The sequence below is a fragment of the Daktulosphaira vitifoliae genome, unplaced genomic scaffold, assembly GCF_025091365.1.
Source record: "Daktulosphaira vitifoliae isolate Bord-2020 unplaced genomic scaffold, ASM2509136v1 Scaffold_1, whole genome shotgun sequence".
NCBI lineage: Eukaryota > Metazoa > Arthropoda > Insecta > Hemiptera > Phylloxeridae > Daktulosphaira > Daktulosphaira vitifoliae.
Window position 1 is genome coordinate 10,293,246 of NW_026099572.1, and position 19,581 is coordinate 10,312,826.

Sequence of the window (19,581 nt, forward strand, 5' to 3'; positions counted from 1 at the left end):
AATTGTTTTGCAACTTAAAATTTAATTATATTTTATTACAATAAATAGTAATAAAGTATTATAAGAAGGTTGGTATAATATTGAAATAATGGAAGAAATACAGAAAAGTCTGATGTTGTTTTCGATAGTGAAAAAAGGTTTTCGCAACTATTTGTGCATTATAATATCAATCATAACTACCACATTTTATGTAGGTTGTTAGAAAAGAAACACAACTATTATCAAAAAATCTTGTGGATAGTAAAAACGAAAGTAAACAAGACACCAAGCCATGGGAGTATTTCAACAAATATTACATTTCATTCAAATCTATTAGTCGAGTAAGTTGTATTAAAATTGATTATTGGACTAAAAATTTAGCTTCTAAAATAAATACGTTTATACTGTATTTTGATTAGGATGAATTTGGGATGAACATGTTACATTATGCAGCTTCAAGAGTACATAATCGAAATGCATTTTTTCAGTTGTTGCAGGATCTTGATACAAATATTGGCGTACGAGATGAGTTATATAGGACTCCTAGGGATATTGCAATCAACTCCAATCTCAGAGAAAACGTTCAAATAATTGATAAATACGTGGTTCATATAATAGCAAGAGGTGAACATTAAGTAATTTAGCTCATTATTGTTGACTTTAATATTATGGAAATTTCTAAAATAAAATTTTCTTCTAATTCAATTCGATACACCCAGATAAATACTAATAACACTGCTTTGTATGAAAAAAGCATTGACCCATTTTTAAATGATTGTTATGAAAAATGACCACTTAAATCTGACTATTACTTTCATTTCACCCAATTACCAATATTTTTTGAAGACAACTTCCTTTTCACCTAGTGATTTAAAATCGGATTTACAAAAGATTCAGGAGGCCTGTACTCTGCCTAAAAACATTTATGTATCATATAAATGGTTGTTAAGAATTTGCTAAACATTAATTATGATTAATTATAGATTACAAACAAAAAAAAATTTTATGACTTATAACAAATGATTTTTTTATGTAAATTCTTCCATCAACTCGTATTTTAATTTTCGTATTGAAAGAATATTTATTACTATGTTCTCACCATTTATATTTATATACGTTGTATTTTCATATATAAAATCCGTAATACATTTTAATTAGCATAAAAGAAGATGCTAATGTGACAATTTATTTGATTTTTATTTTTTTCATATAAAATTAAACAAAATTAAATTACCTATAATTTTTGTTATGAATTTTCTCATTTGTTGTCTTCGAATTTACCAATGAAATTTATTACTTTTTATCATTTTATTTTCAAAATATTAGAAAAATTCAGAAACTTACGTATAATACACTACTAATAAAAAATAAATTGATCAATAATATATTCAATAGATGTATATTATATATTATATATTCAATATTCTAATGCATAATAAAAAAAACTATAAAATATTTTGTAATAATTATTGATAAAAAACTAAAAAATTGATGTCCTGTTTAAAAAATAAAATGATTTATAATCCCAATATCGAAGTTTTTGTAATTTGGCGCTTTAATTTTGCAAAATATAGAAAAAATTATTGCAAAATAACTCAATATTACTTTTTGAACAAAAGTTTGCATTAGAAAATATGACTTTTGACCTTGGCTTCATTGCTCATTATTAATTGGTAGTACTGAAACTTTTGTTGTTTAAAATATAATAGATAAATTTATTATGGTTATAGTAGTGTTCTATATTGAATTAACATATGGATTTTTGTATGGTATTCAAAAAATCTATATAAAATGTGTCGAATTAACGTCAATATAAGCACAGATAACATAAAACTTTTTGTTGCATTTTTTTATTTATTGACCTATCTTTTATCTACCTACATTAGTCTTTTTAACTCTATTGCAGATTAAATAATTTAATTTTATATAATCTGATACCGAATGCTTAATATGTTTATAATAATTACACTTCAATATAAAGTATTATTATCTCCACGACAAATTTTTAAAAATATTTTCCAGTGATTTTTCAAATTTGTAATTATTAATTTTTTTTAGTTAAAAAAAAAAAGATATATTTGAGTAAACATCATTAATACTTGATGGTTAATCGTTCAAGTATAATTTCCTTGCTATATCTATAACCCCCATCTTTTATTTTCTTTTGCATTAAATTTGATTCAATAATTAAAATAAAGTTTGGAGATAAACATTTTAAATTGTTCATAATTTAAAAACAAACCACACAAAAATTAACAGTCTTCATCTTCTTCGCCTTAATCACAACTACTTGGGGTCGGCCAGCCTTATCCTAAACTACCACTTGACACGATCTCCCACATCCTCTTTTATGCGTATTTTAAAGACCCCTATCAGATAAATGTTGTAATCCTCCAAATAGAAATATTATTTTTTTTATATATCCCTTTCAATTTTAATGAGAGTAAAAAACTAGAAATCAGTTATCACTCATAATTCGTTGTGTATTTTTTCTTCTCTAATAATATTTTAGTAAATTTATAAAATATCAAGTTCAAGAATTTGGAATAATGTTTATTTATTGATCAATGAATGTAGTTAGATTACTGGTAGTAAATTGCTATCTATTAATCAGGATTTGTTAGTTTTTTACAATTTATGTGTAGTCAAATATAACATTCGTGAAATTGCTCGTCTTCCAGAGCGAGAAATTATAATATTTTAAAATAAAGCAATTTTGTATTTAATAACTAAAAATAATAATAATAATAGATATGATTACAAAAAATTTTTGAGTTGACATTAATATTTTTTGAAGGATGTTCATTTGGTAAAATCCCTATTAAAACTCCAAGTGCAATCTATCACGCTACGTGAATAGCTAAAGCGTTTTATTCATTAATGTATTTATTTCGTAATCATTTTCATTTAAAATAAAAATGAGAAAAAAATTGAGGAATATATGTAGCTTCGATGCGAAGCTAAGAAGGTATTAATTTTACTATGATGTGTTTTTTTTTCGTGTCTGTTGCCACTTTTTCTCAGCTCTCACCGAACCGATTTCTTTCAACGATACATCGTATCTAGTCGAAGACATTACCCTCAAAAATTGAAAAATTTAGTATATTATTTTTATAAATTTAATCCTTTACCAGCCCACAGGGGGGATTCAAAATGACAACTTTTTCAACTTAAATTTTGAAAGTGTTTTGGAAATACTGACACTTTTATATATATCTTAAATTAAAGCTAATGTAATATACTTTATTATGGAAAAAAAAATTTCGGACTTTATTTTGTCTTCATGGTGAAAATAGCTACCGTATTTAAAAATATGCTATTATTGTGTTAAAATTCTTGGTTTTGTATTTTATTTTATTATAAGGGGATTACACTGATTTTCATAAATATTATATCAATCTAATTGACATAGTATAAAAAGTTAAACATATATAATTATTTTGTTTCTTTCGGGAAAAATAACTTTAAAACTTGAACTAGCTAAATTTCCATTTTTATTAAGTGACGAATGAGACGTGCGGTTTTTGAGAAGGTAACACTTGGGTCTTTCAAGACTGTGGCACTGAATTTTTTTAAAATTATTTTTGAGTTAAAAAAAAATGTTTAACTCATTTGATTTTTATCTCATTTAGATTCAATAACTTCAATAAATATCAAGGATTCCATTACTGTAGTCTCCTCTCGTGAGAAGAAATTCATATTAATATTATTTTACTATGTGGTTTTTTTTTTGTAGCTATAATTTATTTTTTCAGCTCTTATTTGACCTACTTTTTTGACAATTTTTTTTTTTTAATTAAACACTATCTACAGATTTGCATCGAAGTGTTTTTTATGATAGTGATTTTAATCATTGTGAGATATCATCTATACTGGACCCAACTATGCCACGACCCCACTGTGCTGGGTTTTTTAAAATTATTTTTACGTAAAATATGTTTCGAAACTCATGTTGCTTTTTTAGTACCACACCTAGTTTTCAATTTTATTAAAGATGTGTATTTTTATGGTTATGATGACGTTTCAAAAGTAGTTTAAAAAAATTTTTGCAACCACATATGGTATTTATTTGAAAAAGCAATAGATTTTGCATTTTTTTAAGATAATGTGACACTTTAAGTAAAAAAGATCATGGTTAATGCTTTAGTTTCAAAAGATAGTTCAGAAGTATCTAAATTATAGATAATTTTAAGACTAAAAAAAAAAATTCATTATAAATATTATTTAGTTTTTATATGCCAGTAAAATTTTTATTCAGCTGTGTATTTTTGTTTATTTATAATGGAGAAGGGTTACTAAGTTCCTCACAATATCTTCTGTGTTTATTGTTTTTTCAAATTTAATAATTAACGATTTTTGTATGATTGATATATTCATATTTATAAGCACTCGTTGGATATAATGTAATATCCATAAATATGTCAATTTTGTCATTTCGATAAAAACAGTGTATTTTGGAGTTTTGCTAGAAAAATAATAGATTTAAACAAAATTTGTAAATTAAAAATTTTTTGTAAAAATCATGGTCAATAACTTATGTTTTATGATTTTTTTTTATGATAGTTCATTAATGAGTTAAATGCAAAAAAACTACCCTTATTGCCCAATTTTTAACCCAATTAAGCATTGGTTAAACTTGTCTGATTGACGTAAAATTTTTTTGGTTTCTTTTTACAACTACTTATACAAATTTGGGAGTTGGGACCGAGGAATTTCAAAAATCGAAAAATAATAACCACCCTGATATATGTTTTCTTTTCAAATTCAAAATATATTTTTACTTTAAACCCAATTATCTGTTCAAAATTTGCGACTGTTTGGTCACTGCTATGGACGTTTAAAGTTGAATTTTAGTCTTTTTCAAAAAAGTAAAATTTAACTTATTGCTATATTTTTTGTCCAATTTAAGTTTGAGTAATATTTGTTATTTTTGTATAAAGAAATTGCTATGGAGATTTCAAAAATACTTATATATAGTTCGCTAAATCATTTGTAGTAAATGTAATTGGCATTAAAAGGAAAAATATATGAATCTTGGAAAAATCCTAATATTGCTTTATTTTTTTTTATTATAATTTATATAATATTATATTAAATAATACAATGTATTCAATAATATATTAAAACTGTTATAATTTATTAAAAAAAGATAAATAAAAAATTCTAATATTTCTACGTCAAATACGAAATAATAAAAAGTAACCTAAAGAAAATATAATGAAAATTTATAAATATTGAATATTTATTTTTAAAAATGAATGATTAAACTTCTTCTCTTGTGAATATAGTTAACAAAATTACTGCAAATATTATACAAACAATGATATTATTAAATTTTATATTTAGATAAACCAGTTTAGCAGTAAAATGTCAGTAATATTATACACCGAATGAAACAAAAAAAATTCATTTCCATAAGAGAAGAAATCTAAATTGGTAGTTTTGTTGTAGATGAAATGTTATCAATTTTACTGTAGTAAAAACAAATAAAGTTATTTTATTTTATAAAAACGTTAATCTATTCCAAATATTATTTCCATTTATTGTATAATATGCTTAGTACTTCAATATACCTATTACATATTAAATAAGTTTTAAAATTGTGAAAAAAGTATTTTATAATGACTATTTAATTTGGGAAAAGGTTAACACAGTTTAAATTTAGCGATTTGGATAGATTTACCTAGATAAAAACAGCTGAAAGATTTAATCATCTCCCTATTATTGGCTATCTAAATTTTCATCAGTGTCCATTCTGTATATTCTGTGGTGATATATTATTTACTGATTATGTTTATTAATAATTAAAATTCCAAAATATTCGTAGGGGAACATAATAAAATTATTGGCTTATTACTTGAAGGTTACGGCCACATATTAGATTTAGAAACTGATAAGGATATTATGTCTCTTGCGACAGATCGAGGACACTCAAGTATGCTAATTATTCTACAGTACATACCAACATTTGAAGTAAAAAAAAATGTCTTAAGTACTTCTTTTTTTATATTTATTAATACTTAAAATATTTGTCGGTTAGGATCGAAGGGAAAGACTCCATAGAGCAATTCGTTTAGGATCTCAAAGTCAAGTAGATGAAATGTTAAAAACTCAGGATGAACAATGTGTCATGTTGTCAGTTGCGAAAAATCAATATGGACGTTGTAGTATGCATTTAGCAGTTCTAAGTCAGAATGAAGAAATTGTAAGACTATTAGGAGAAAATTTTCCAACTGTATTAAATGTTCCTGATAATGTGAGTGATTATTTAAAATTATATAGGTGTTCAGTATGTAAGAAAACGGGTTTCTACTGTTTTCATTATTTGCAACAAATGACCTGTTTCCTTACCTACTGAACAATTTATATAACTTCGATTTCTCTATGTTCAAGATAATAATTAATCATGGTTATTAGAAACCTAGTTTTTTTAAGTTAGTAAGTGGTGGGCGATAAGGTTTTTTTTCAAAAAAACTAGTTTTACTTAAGTAAAAATATTTCTTTTTTTTCGAAAAATCTATAAAATAATTTTACAAGATTTTAAGAAATTTTATGAAACTCAAAAATATTTTTATTTTGATGAAGTTTTCAGGATAAGTGTTATAGATGTACAATGTAATTGATTTATTATGTCTCACTCAATATTATTAAAACTATGAAATAAATTATAATTTCTTCTTTTCTGAAATTAATAATTATACAATTATTACGATCGTATTTTCTTTTGTTTTTAAATAAAAAAAAAATTGGTCCTTTCATTTTTCTCTTCCCATTAATATAGTATTAATTTTTTTTTTTAATAGAAACATATATATTTAACTAGCTTAAAAAGAAATTTATCTAACTATGAAAGTGACAATTTTTGAAAATAATCTTTAATAACTTTGATCAGAAATTTCTTAGTTAAATGCGTTTCCATTAAAAAAAAAATCAAGTTTATACTATTTTAAAGGTGAGATATAGAGCATAAGACCATAATTATTTGAAAATTATAGAAGATAGGATATTATTAATTGCAAAAAATTTTTTTTTTATATCTTATACTTTTTTTTAAAGATATTGCGTGAGGAATCAGTTATCTTGTAATTCCAAAATGTTAACATCTACTAATTTGTTCAATATTTGGACCAATAAGTAGAAAAAAATGGAGAAGATGAAAGGTTAACTAAATATTTTCCCTTTAAATATAATGGATTAATAATGCCAGACACAAGGCCGTACTAAATCTAAAATATAGTGAAGAGTTAACAATTTATCTTTACCGATTAAAATGTTTGTTTTAATTGTAAAAAAAGATTGAAAAGATTAAATTTTGTGATGTAGGGAGGGTGATTTCACCACGCAAAAGTTAAATACTAAGTCATTTTTAAAATAAAAATCTTTCGATAATTGTAATTAATTTAAATTGTTTGTATTTTACTTTATTATATTTTAAAAGTAGCAATAATTTTCTCGAGGAATAGTTATATAGTCCGTCTTTTTAAAACGTAATTAAATACGATGACAGATAGATTAAACTTTTTTTCAAAAAAAGAATTAGTATTTATTCGAGTAACACGCTTAACTTATTGTTTTTTTAGATGGAGCGTACAGCTCTTCACTACGCTATGGCTATTGATAAAGTGGAAACGATGAGTAATATTTTAATAAGGTTTGGAGCTAATAGAACAGCTAAAGACTTGGTAATAATATTAATAATTTTTATTTTGTAAATTAATTAATTTACTGTACTAAAAAAAAAAAATTAAATATAGTGTCTATCTTAAATACTTCGACCAGTATTTCGAAAGTTTATAACATTTTATAGTGATGGTGAAAGGTAACACGAGAGTGTTGCTATTATTATCACTACTTATTACCCGTCTTAGACTTTCCTCCCGCCTAGGTATAACCTTATTATATAATAGAACAATGAAAAAAAAACTTTCAGTGAAAACTACTAAGGGTCCTCCGATTTTTATTTTTTTTTTCAATGAAAATGTTAGGTTGTAAGACTAATGAGAATTTGAGAACTAATGAGAAATAAGAATTTTTCTTATCAAAATTGATTTTATTATATGGTCCTTAGAATAAAAACCTGAATTTTTCTATAATATTAACATACGATTATAACTAGAATATTATTAGCTATTGCGTATTCCAGAGATGTATTTAAGGAGAGAAGCGATTGTCCCCTTGGACTTACGCTATCAATATTTCATAGAGCTGATATCTAAGAAATATGACTCTGTAATATAATCTATAATATTTAAAGCTGGAAGTTAAATATTTTAATATTTGGTTTAATTGTAATTTCCTGTTTTACTATAATTAGACCAGGAGTAAATATTTATAAACATTTTTGTATTATTAACATTGGTGTTAGATTAAAAAGAAAAAAGAAAATGTTTTAGGATATTAGACGGAATGGATTGAATTGTCGGGGAGAGTACCTCTGGATCACCGCGGGTAATTTCCTTTTTGAGCTATACATTTTTGACAATAAGTATTTACTATAGTAAATATTGTTTTTCATGATTCACCTTGTTTTAATTACTACGTTTGCATCATTATTGAACTATTTCCTCTCTCTGTTATTATATGTTAAGGTATATGAAGTTTATCTTTTAAACACGGTTAGGTCTCTATACGACTCTATACGATTGGTAATATCGTAACGAGTAATTTTTGTTGGTAATAGTTGAATACCCTTAATCTTATTACATATCCCCTTGGGATCAATCCATGCCATATCATCCAGAAGTGGTTGCACGACCACCTCATTTTTTCTTAAATATACTCAAACGCCAATTTTCACATAAAAAGCGCCATTCTTAAAAAGTCATGAACACTTAGAATTTCGCGTAATTTTTTTTTTATGTAAACTTTATTAAGTTATAATAAGGTTAAGTCTAAAATTTTAATGTTCTTGCTTTTTTAACATATTTTACATTGAAATAGGCATAAAAGTGGGAAGGTCATAAAAAAAATTGTTTTAAACTAACTATAGGATAAAGAATAAACCCTGAAAGTTTAATAAAAAAATGAGGTGGTCGTGCAACCACTTCTGGTTGATTTGGCATGAATTGGTAATGTTAAGGGAGAAAAAGATTTTCTTTGAGTCGGTTTAGACACGGTAGTTTTATTTTAATAAAATTATTAACGATGCAACAGAGTTATAAATTAAATCGACTAAGATATAAAAAAGTAATTAAAGTAGAAATATTTACTTCCTGGTTGAATAACAGTAGATTAGGAAATTACAAATATTACAATATTAAATAAAATGTTTTACTTCCAGCTTTTAAGATAAAAGACTATACAGTTCTAAACCTTTTTCTTTTATTATCACTATGATTTTTTGCAAAAAAATTTTCTATAGCATGTTTGCCAAAGTAAAAAAAATGAAATATCCTTCTATAATGATATAAACCGATCTTTTTATAAACAAATGATAAGAAAAAATTCATTTATATATTGATATACTAATATATTAAGACACTCATAGTGATTATAAACAATAAATTCTATTATTAGAATATATATTATTTTTAAAGTTTTTCCTTATTATATATATATATATTTCTTAGCATTACTTTAAGATATTAAGATTATAGGCTGTGTAACATTGTAAGTAATATTTCATTCAATTTTTAGAAAGGCAGACAACCCAGTTATTATTTTATAAACAAATTTGAAATCAAGATATTACAGAAGGAAGAAGATGAACTACGTGTATGAACATTTACAAAACATCGTTGATTGTTGAACCACGTTTTAAGCATTTCATATTTTAAATCTAGACTTTTTTTATTAAAATGAAACTAATCATAATAATGTATAAATTATTTTATTTATTTTTGAAATATTATACTTTGTGTGTTGAAGATATGAAATACAAAGTGGAAAAGATCTAACTGACAACTCGTCTAACTTATGATCTACATAATATTTTATACCTTTTTTTAAAATAAATTTTTACATTATAGGACTATATTTAAAATATGTTTTGTGTTATTTTTCACAATAACAAAAAATAATTTTTTTGATGTAATTTTTTTCAAGATTTGAAGATATCCATTTTATAGATAAGTTTTAAAGAAAAATGTTGATACCAAAAACTATTATTTTAATTTAGTTGTTACGTTTCTACAGTATTTTGAAGTTTGTTGAATTTTGAATTTTTTTACTATTTTTCTAAGGTATCAAATTTTAGGTAATATTCTGTTGTGTAATGCGACTACTAGTCGACCACTCTTTAACATTCCGAGTTAAATCGTCTTTGCTGGTTCCTTTATGTAAAATAAGTAAAGTTAATAAGTTAAATTTTAAAACTAATAACGAAAATTCAAATATAATTTTATGGACTGTATGACTATTTTGGGTCATATTTATATTTTTCTAATATAAATAACACATAATCTACTTATAAATAATGTTAGTATGTTTTAACTGTATCGTAAGAATCGATTAATGATCATAATCCTAATGAATACAATATTTACAATTATAATATCACGGTGGTTCTATGGACATTGTACTAATGGCAGGTTGCAACCCGTCAAACATCAACTTGACCAAATATTAAAGACACTTTCTGTACAATTACACAGAATGAATTACACACTTCAGCCAAATCAACTGTGTTCCGATATCATTTTAAATAATAAGGACAAAGACTTTTTAGACAAATATAAGTTGCACAAAATAACGTTTTAAGATACACTATATAAACAAATGCTAAGCATGTAAGTAAAACTAACAGAGACATCTTTATCAACTGTGACACGCTTGGCAAGACGCCACATAACACAGAAACAGTGTCCGTAATTTGACTGCAGTTACGCACATCTGGAGCATAACTTATGCTCCATAACTTTTATAGAGTTATCTTAACTCAAATAGGAGACCACACACACACACACTACCCCAACAGTAAAACCGGTTAGGGCAGGTAGCGCTCATGACGTGGTAAACTATCCGACTCCCGTCGCACCAACCTGCTTAGATCACAACCGCAAACATCTGTAGAGAAGAAGAAAAATTGTATCAAACATATTTAATTATACATATCATGTTTTAGATAACGTTTTTACATTTTTTTTTTTAATAAACTTAATTTCAGTACTACATGCTTTTCATGTCAATTACAGGTGCTTATTCAAGTGTTGATATTTTCATGGAAAAAAATTCGCGTAATGTCGCCAGTATATTACGTAATAATATAGTGTTTTCTTCTGTCCTCTACAAAATATGACCTAACATTTGGTACTGTAAAAAAATCGTAAAAAAAAAATCAAAATTTAACGAAATTCAAAATGCTATCGAAACGTAACGACTGAGTTAAAATAAGAATTTTCAACATTTTTCTTTAAAAATTATTAAAATGTTAATAAAAAAATTTTTCTTGTATTTGTGAAGAATAACAAAAAACATATTTAAAATATATATATATATATATAATGAAAAAGTTGTTTAAAAAAAAAGTGTAAAATGGTATGCAAATCATAAGTTATTTGAGTTATCAGTTAGATCTGTTCCACTCTGTATACTCTATGAAAATGAAAACTGCTAGAAAGATTGATAGTTGAATAATTGTAAACATATAGGTGGTATGTTAAAAATAAAAACATTTACATGAATTTAATAAATGAATGAGTGATTTTAAAACTAAATCTTAAAAAATGATGATGTAATGGTTTAATTAAAGAAAATAATGGACATTTATTGAAAAGAAACTATTTAAACTTTTAAGTATTAATTGTTATTTGTTTAATTAAAATAATTTCAGTTATTTTTAAATGTAGAATTTAAAATTACATATTTCTTAATATGAATCTAACAATAATATTCTGTTTTTAATTACTTATTTATAATAATTGCTATAACCTCTTGGTTGATTCCGTAGTGGTATGACTTCTTGGGTAGTCTTACCTGTGGTTGAGATAGTCGAGGAAGTGGAAATAGAGATAATAAATGGTTATTTTTGGTCAATATAATTTGACATTCATGTATAAACTTAATTAGTTGTTTTTTTATTGATTTACATTCATTTATAAGTTCAAAATGTTCGTTAATAATTATAATTTAGTTTTAACATAAAATCAGTAGTCTAGGTATTTAAGTTTATAATGTCAAAAAACAACTGTTCTAAATTTGTATATACAGAGTGTTCAGTAAGTCAGGAAACGGGTTTCTATTGTTCTCATTGTTTGTAACAATGAGAACAATAGATACCCGTTTCCTGACTTACTGAACACCCTGTATAAGTCGTGCTGGCCTGCAATGTACGCTGACATTGGCCCAACCCAACCAGTACGACTGTTATGGTTAATACATAACAAAAATAAACTATTCATCTTTTCATGGTTTGTAGATTTTTATTAGTGAATCAGATTATACGGTAATCCTCACAAANGTCGTGCTGGCCTGCAATGTACGCTGACATTGGCCCAACCCAACCAGTACGACTGTTATGGTTATTACATAACAAAAATAAACTATTCATCTTTTCATGGTTTGTAGATTTTTATTAGTGAATCAGATTATACGGTAATCCTCACAAATTCAATCAGGAAAATCAATCGTTTAATGTACTAATAAGTGATTTTATATGACATACTAAATCACTTTTTAACGATTCTAACAAATTTTAGGCATTGTCTAACATTTGTTTTTAATCCCTCGTCTTACTTAGTTCCAGAGTTATGTAAATTTTAAAAACTTTTATACATAATACAAGCGGCAATTTTAATAGACTAGTAAGTTTATTTATATTTCTGTTTGAAATAATTATAATTTATGTTTAAAAATAAACAATATAACAAGAAGAAATAAGTCAAATTTGTTACAAAATATTCTACAATAAAGGCCAAACAAATAATTAGTGACAACATTGCCGTCTTGGCTGTCAAAAAATATATCTTTTATAATCATGATTCATTACAATACTATTTTTTTATTATCAAACTCTTTAATAATAACATTTGAAAATCGTTAAATATGTTATATTGTATTCTTAATCAAAAAGTAAAACTTTAAAAGTGTTTTTTATCCTATTCTTTTTTGTACGTTAATTTTATTTTTCTGGAAGTGTTTATGGGGTTAAAGAGTGAAAAGTAAACCTAATTTTGTTTTCTTTATCATTTTTATAATATTACAAAAAAAATATCAATTTTAAAATTTCCTTTGAAAATCGTTAACTGACATTTAAATTAAGTAGGTGAGCTAACTTGACGTGTGTACAATTGATTTTGATATTACATTTTTTAAAATGATATTTATAAATATAATAATAAGCAGAAAAATGTAATTGAATAAAGTTTGTTAAGAAAATAGTTTTATTTTAATTTTAAAATGAAAAAACTTGATGTGCGTATTGTTTTTTTTTTATTAATGATTTTATGTTTTAATTAGACAGTAAGCACAACATATAAATTTGTTGACTTTGTATTTATTTAGATTACTGACAGTTGTCAGAGAAACAGCCATTATTAGGTTTTCAATCATATTTCTTAAGTACAAAGGTATCGTATTTATGCTTTGAAATGACTTATCGGTCGGACTATACATGGCCTTTATTTGCAGAAAGACAGCAGATATTCAATTGGGATAAATATGAATACAAAAGTCAACGGAATAGTTTAAATATTGCACGAAAAAGACAAGATGTTTTCCGTAATATTGCGACTTTAAAAATAATTCCGAACTCAGAAAAATTGTATTTTAATTATAATGCTCGACCAAAACCAATAATTGGTTCCCAGCAGCCAATCGGACATTATCCTACACAGGTTAGTACAATTTGAATACATAAAAAATGTAACAAATAACTACACGTATGGAGTTAAATATCGCCATAAAAAATGTTTAATTATTTAATAAACTTGTACATTTCACTAGTGGTTATTAAAAAATAACGTTCTATGAATATTATCTTCAATAAAAATTTCATGGCTCCATGGTATTCAGAAGAGAAACAACACATTATGTAGAANTTATAATATAATTACCAATTTCAACAGCTATAGGTTAACCCAATAAATTTCAGTTTCAACTTAGTATGTGCTATATCGTTAATTTCTGATCGATGTTTTAAATTTTATCAATAAAATTGTCGTGAAATGATAAACATTATCCTATTTATTTATTTTTGTTTTACATTTATATTCTATTTTTAAAATGATAATAGTCTCGAGCCATATTTGTATGTTTATAACTTCAGGTATATGTTTATATGTGGTATGACTGTAGAGATTAAACAAACTGATAATAGTTATTCAAAATTTGTGTTTTATGACAAACGTACCTATATTCGATACCCACGTATTACTTTTTATTTTATTCTTTAGTCTATACTCTTTAACTATTTTATAAATACGTATATGCACTAATAAAAAAACTAATAGTGGATATACGCCGTATACCCGCGTATCACTCATGATTTTATAAGTATACGCAATAACAGAAAAACAAAGAAGTGGGTATACGCCGTATACCCGCGTATACGCTCCACAACACCTCTGGACTAGTAGCAAATAAGATGAGCTTGAATTGTGATTTTTTAGACATATTTTTTCTCATTTAAAAGCAATTGAATTGATTAACAACAACAATGGATTAATCTCTATTATTGTTAATTTGTATTTAAACTTAAAAAAATTCAATCTAAATTATTTTATTTTTTAGAATGGTATACTTTTTATAAAAATGAAAATTCTTTTGACATACTTTTATTGTGCGAGCTCTGATAAAAATTTACGTCAAAAAAGATTTCATTAGATTAATATGAATTTGATAGTATTTGATCAGTATTGTTTACTTAAATAAATTTTTACTAGATAGTTTTTTTATTCTGTGGTTGATATTAACTATGAAATTATTTATTTTTATATAAAAATTCAATATCGTATCCAGACAATAATAAATTTGACAGAAATTTCATTAATATAGTTATACGCCATAATATAAATCAAATTTTACCATTTTACTAATTTATAGTTACTTAAACTCCCTTCCGTAATTCAATAATTACTTTAACTTTCAATGATCGCAATTTAATTTAATAATGTTATTTTAATTTTAAAGATGAAGACGATTCTATTATTCATTAGTTAATTTTTTTTTAATTAATTAAGAGAAAAATGTTAAACAAAATGTATTTTCGACCTAAGTAGGAAGAACCGAAGTTTATAATGAATTTTAATTTTTTGACTTATGGATTTAATAAAAATATTTACTACACATAAACTAAATTAACTTCACTTTTATTTCTAGAAAAGTTTTGTCTAGTTGTTGAAGTTGAACCTTTTTAATACCTTTTTAAAATAGAAAATCAAAAAATATTCTAAAACATTAATGATGATGAAATTTTCATAATTTTTCAATTTGTTATTGTCTAATTTCAATATTACTCAAAGTGCATAAAAACGTTCAAGGCTTAAAAAAAAAGGAAAATGCTAAATTATTCGAAGTTTTTTTAATGTTGCAGAATGAGACAATATTATACAGTAAATCTTTAAAGTACCAGCTGTTCACAGCTTTTATAAAAAATTTATGTAATATGAAAGAATTGAATCTGTATAAGAATGTTTTAATATTAACGATTTACTAAAAAATCAATGTAGTAAAATAACGTTTTTTAGTTTCATATTAAAGCTCTTAAAGTTATTTTAATATTCCTAATCAGTAGTTTAATTTTAAAAATGTGTAATGTAATATACTCATCATTATCATAATGTGGCATAACAGTAGCCTACTTTGTTTATATTCACAATAATGGTCGTTCATTTAATCTTTTTATTTAGGATAATTAACACTTCTATTTAAAAATTATATTCATATGCTTAGAATAACATGATTGTTTTTAAATAAATAATTTAGAGAAATATTATTATAATATAATATTACAAACGATTCAGTCATAAGTTAATTATTAGTCATCTTTAAAAATTACTCTTTTCCTAAAAGAAATTTATAAATTATACTTGTCAGCTCTTTTTACTCTTATCTTAAAAACAAAACACGATGCGTCAACCCTAATTTTAAATGTAAAAACGAAATATATTAACGTTATTTATATTTTTTTTAATCGCTTTATTAGCTCATTAAAGGCCTTAGCGGCTTTCCCCAAAGGAGGAGTTAGTCCATCGCTGAAGAGAGAGAAGGCGACTCAATAATAACGTTATATAACATCAAAATGATTTGTATATTATTCACGTGTATAAATTTTTATATTTTTTATATTTTATGCTTACTTATCAATAAATAATAACATTACAAGAATAGGACAATCATGATTGTACGGGAATACAAAAAACTGTGTTATTTTGTTATTAACAATAATTATTATAAGGCATTTAAAAGTTATCTGGTAAGATTTAAGATCAATAAGTCAATACATCTATTATTTTATGACCCAATTATTTATAATTAATAATCTGAGTAAAGAACGATAAAGCAATGGATCAAATATTTATATTAATCTTTAAACTTCAAATAATTATTACTGACTAGTTCGTACCTTATACATGGCATTCATAAGATGTTCACCACCTCTTCGTTGCCTAAGAGTTTAAAAACCTAATGTGATTTTTATTGTATATATATATATATATATATATATTACTTCAATTGGGTATTCGTGAGATGGCCACCACCTCTTCGTTTCCTCATTATATTACTACAGGTACTCACCAGTTGGGTCATTTATAATAATTCTATAAGAGGAACTTTAATTATTTATTTTTATGTCTATTTATCTTTAAACCTTCGAACTCTACATCCTCGACATAACTCCTTGATCACCAATTGACCAAATCCCCAAACGATCATACCTGGTCAATACACACACTTACACAGCCCATATACCTACTCATTGTTTTTATTACTACAGAAAAAATACTTTATCTTCATATGAGTTTCAGAACAAATATTTCTAAATAAAAATAATACATATATTATGTTTAGTCGACATAGGTAGCCGAATGAAAAACATATTAGTGTAATTAAAGTTTGTCAGTGTAAATAATGATTTACACTTTTTGAATCATTCTTTTTCGATTCAATGTAATATACTTTGAATAAAAAAATATTTCATTGTCAATATCATTTACATTTAAACCTATTTTGATGTTATCATATTCTAAACATTATCTTTGCTTTTAAATAAAAATATTACATTGCTCTTAATTTTTAATTAAAGAACTCTAGCCAGAATTATTATTTAATTTACATATATTTTTAGGCAGTTCTGAAGTATGAAAAGGAAAAAGCAAGTATGAAAAATGTAGTTCAAAAGTCAAGACCTAAGGTTTTTAGATGTCCTCAAATTAGCCTAGATGATGTTCCAGAAGACCGAAGGGAAATTGTTTGTAAATTTATGTACAGTACAACAAAAACAATGAATGAACTTACTTCGGGAGTACCCGAATGTCGAAACCCGGAAGTGGATATCCCTTTGAGTCCATACGGAGACCCGGTATATTAAGTTTTAATTGGCAACTGAAGTTAAAAAGAAAGAAAATATACTAATATAACTGGGATTGCAAAATGAATAGCCGAATAATGGTTTTTGACTCTATATCTTTTGAGTTTTTATTTTTTATAGAATGTAGCTTAACTATAAATGTAAATTTATAGGAAGAATAGAAAAATACCGAAAAACTTTAAATTAAAAATAGAGCGTAAGTTATACCACTTCTAGTCGAATAATATGTAAAATATCCGATTTTGATTTCTGTATCACTTAGTCCGAAATAATTTAGTTCACACGGTGTGCAGTTAAACTAACACTATTTGTTTTAATACAAGATTTGTTGGATTTCTTTTCTCAAGTTTTTTTTTTATTTTTTCAAAAATATATTTTACGAATAACTCCTTTTATGTTATTTTTAAGTAATAATTGAACGTGTCTTGAATTTTCCATTGATTAAAAATAAACAAGTGTTTACCATATTTGGCATACTAATATAAATATTATTATGATGATGTTATTATTATATTATTATTGCCTAAGAATAACATAAAACTGTTATGCATAAAATATATTCTGAACAAAATAAAAAAGTCACATGTATAGAAATCCAACATTTTTTGTATTAAAACAAATAGTGTTAATTTAACAGTATAGTATGAGGATCAAATTTGAATATTTTAGTCTTGGTGAAACAACAAATATTAAAATCGGATATTTTACATTTTATTAAACTAGTGGTGATATCTCTTGCGTTTTATAATTACATCATAAATAATATTTATATCAACATGTAAATATTAGTAAACATTATTAAGACTTGTTTATTTTTATCAAGGGAAAATTAAAGGCACGACCAGTACATGAACCTATGTTGCCTTTGAAGAATTATCGACGTGTCAGTTTTGAATGGGACGCACAGCAAAGTCGTATTTTCGGTGGTTGGAATATCAAATAATCAATTTTAAGCAATAAGTTATAATTTTACTATAAATTAACTAATTTAAACTTAAGTGTTAATTTTTAAAAATTAAAACAAATTATATAAATTAATTTATGGTTATAAATTCCACAGTCCACTAGTTGATTATCATCGAGAAATCACACTTTTAATAAAAGAGGTAAAATAAATAATTTTCTTGTAGAGGTCATATATTTGCTGTGAAAGTTTTAAAATTTCTGCAATCACATAATGCATTCTTGTAGATCTATATAATTATAATTAATTTCAGAATTTTTAAAATGATTTTTATATTTTCTGGTTATTTGATTATTATTGGCTATCATCAAATTAATTATCCAAGTAAAATTAATCGGGGTTAATTACTTGAGAGTTTAAAAAAAACCTTTATTTAAAAAGTGTTAAGTTAATAATAATCAGTTTATATATTTATTGTGACACTAATTGTTTTTCACTTGCTGTAATTAAGAAAAAAAAACATTATTATTTGACCTTATTGCAGTTTTTTTTTTTTTAATTTAAATTTATCAAAAGTGTAATATTCTCTATTAAAATTAGAGCTTCTTAAAAAAATATAGATACATTTCCGTATAAATTGTTTTTTTTATTACAGTGAAAAAACAGTATCATCTGAAACTATAACAAAGTATATCAATTTTAAGAAATGTAATTTTATAAATAAAAGGGTTCTATGTAAAAAATTGCAATGTAAAATGATTACAAAAGAATTCTTTAAGTTTTATAAGATTTTTAAATAAATTTCATACCAACATTTTTTTTGATATTATGTGAGTATTTTTGATTGAACTTTATAAGATATTATTTTGACATTTATTAGATATTAATGTTTTGTGGTATAAAAAATGATTGATGGGTTCATCATCGAGAATGATGTAGTTTAAAGAGGTTTTTCTTAATTCATTTGATTTTATCAAAAAATAGTTATTATGATTTATGTTAAATTATAAAAATTATATTTATGTCTATTAAGTAAAAACATTTACTGACATGTATGTATGTATGGAAGATTGATGTAAAAGTTTCTTCGAAAAATATGGAACACATGACATTTTGTTTTTTATTTGAAGTATTAAGTGAACTAATAGATTTATTCACTTAAGTATTTAAATATGGTTGTACATCTAAATGTATTTATAAACTGGATTTTAAGTAATAGATGTTAAAAATT

General features: G+C 24.5%; 2 protein-coding genes across 3 annotated transcripts in view; both read left to right on the forward strand.

Moving 5' to 3' along the window:
- LOC126896914 (uncharacterized) overlaps positions 1-11,370 on the forward strand; it is a 31,858-nt gene extending 20,488 nt beyond the window's left edge. For both annotated transcript variants that reach the window (XM_050670094.1, XM_050670096.1), the window contains exons 15-20: positions 195-320; positions 399-603; positions 5,807-5,952; positions 6,020-6,235; positions 7,560-7,661; positions 9,616-11,370. In XM_050670094.1, the coding sequence (XP_050526051.1) occupies positions 195-320; positions 399-603; positions 5,807-5,952; positions 6,020-6,235; positions 7,560-7,661; positions 9,616-9,699 (879 nt within the window). In that variant the 3' untranslated portion in view covers positions 9,700-11,370. The remainder of the gene's footprint in view (positions 1-194; positions 321-398; positions 604-5,806; positions 5,953-6,019; positions 6,236-7,559; positions 7,662-9,615) is intronic.
- Positions 11,371-11,870: 500 nt separating this feature from the next.
- LOC126896575 (uncharacterized) lies at positions 11,871-18,744 on the forward strand. The gene is made up of 5 exons (XM_050669488.1): positions 11,871-11,937; positions 13,383-13,484; positions 13,546-13,751; positions 17,204-17,437; positions 18,270-18,744. The coding sequence occupies exons 1-5, from the start codon at positions 11,871-11,873 to the stop codon at positions 18,387-18,389; spliced, it is 729 nt and encodes a 242-aa protein (XP_050525445.1). The 3' UTR covers positions 18,390-18,744.
- The last annotated feature ends 837 nt before the right edge of the window (positions 18,745-19,581 follow it).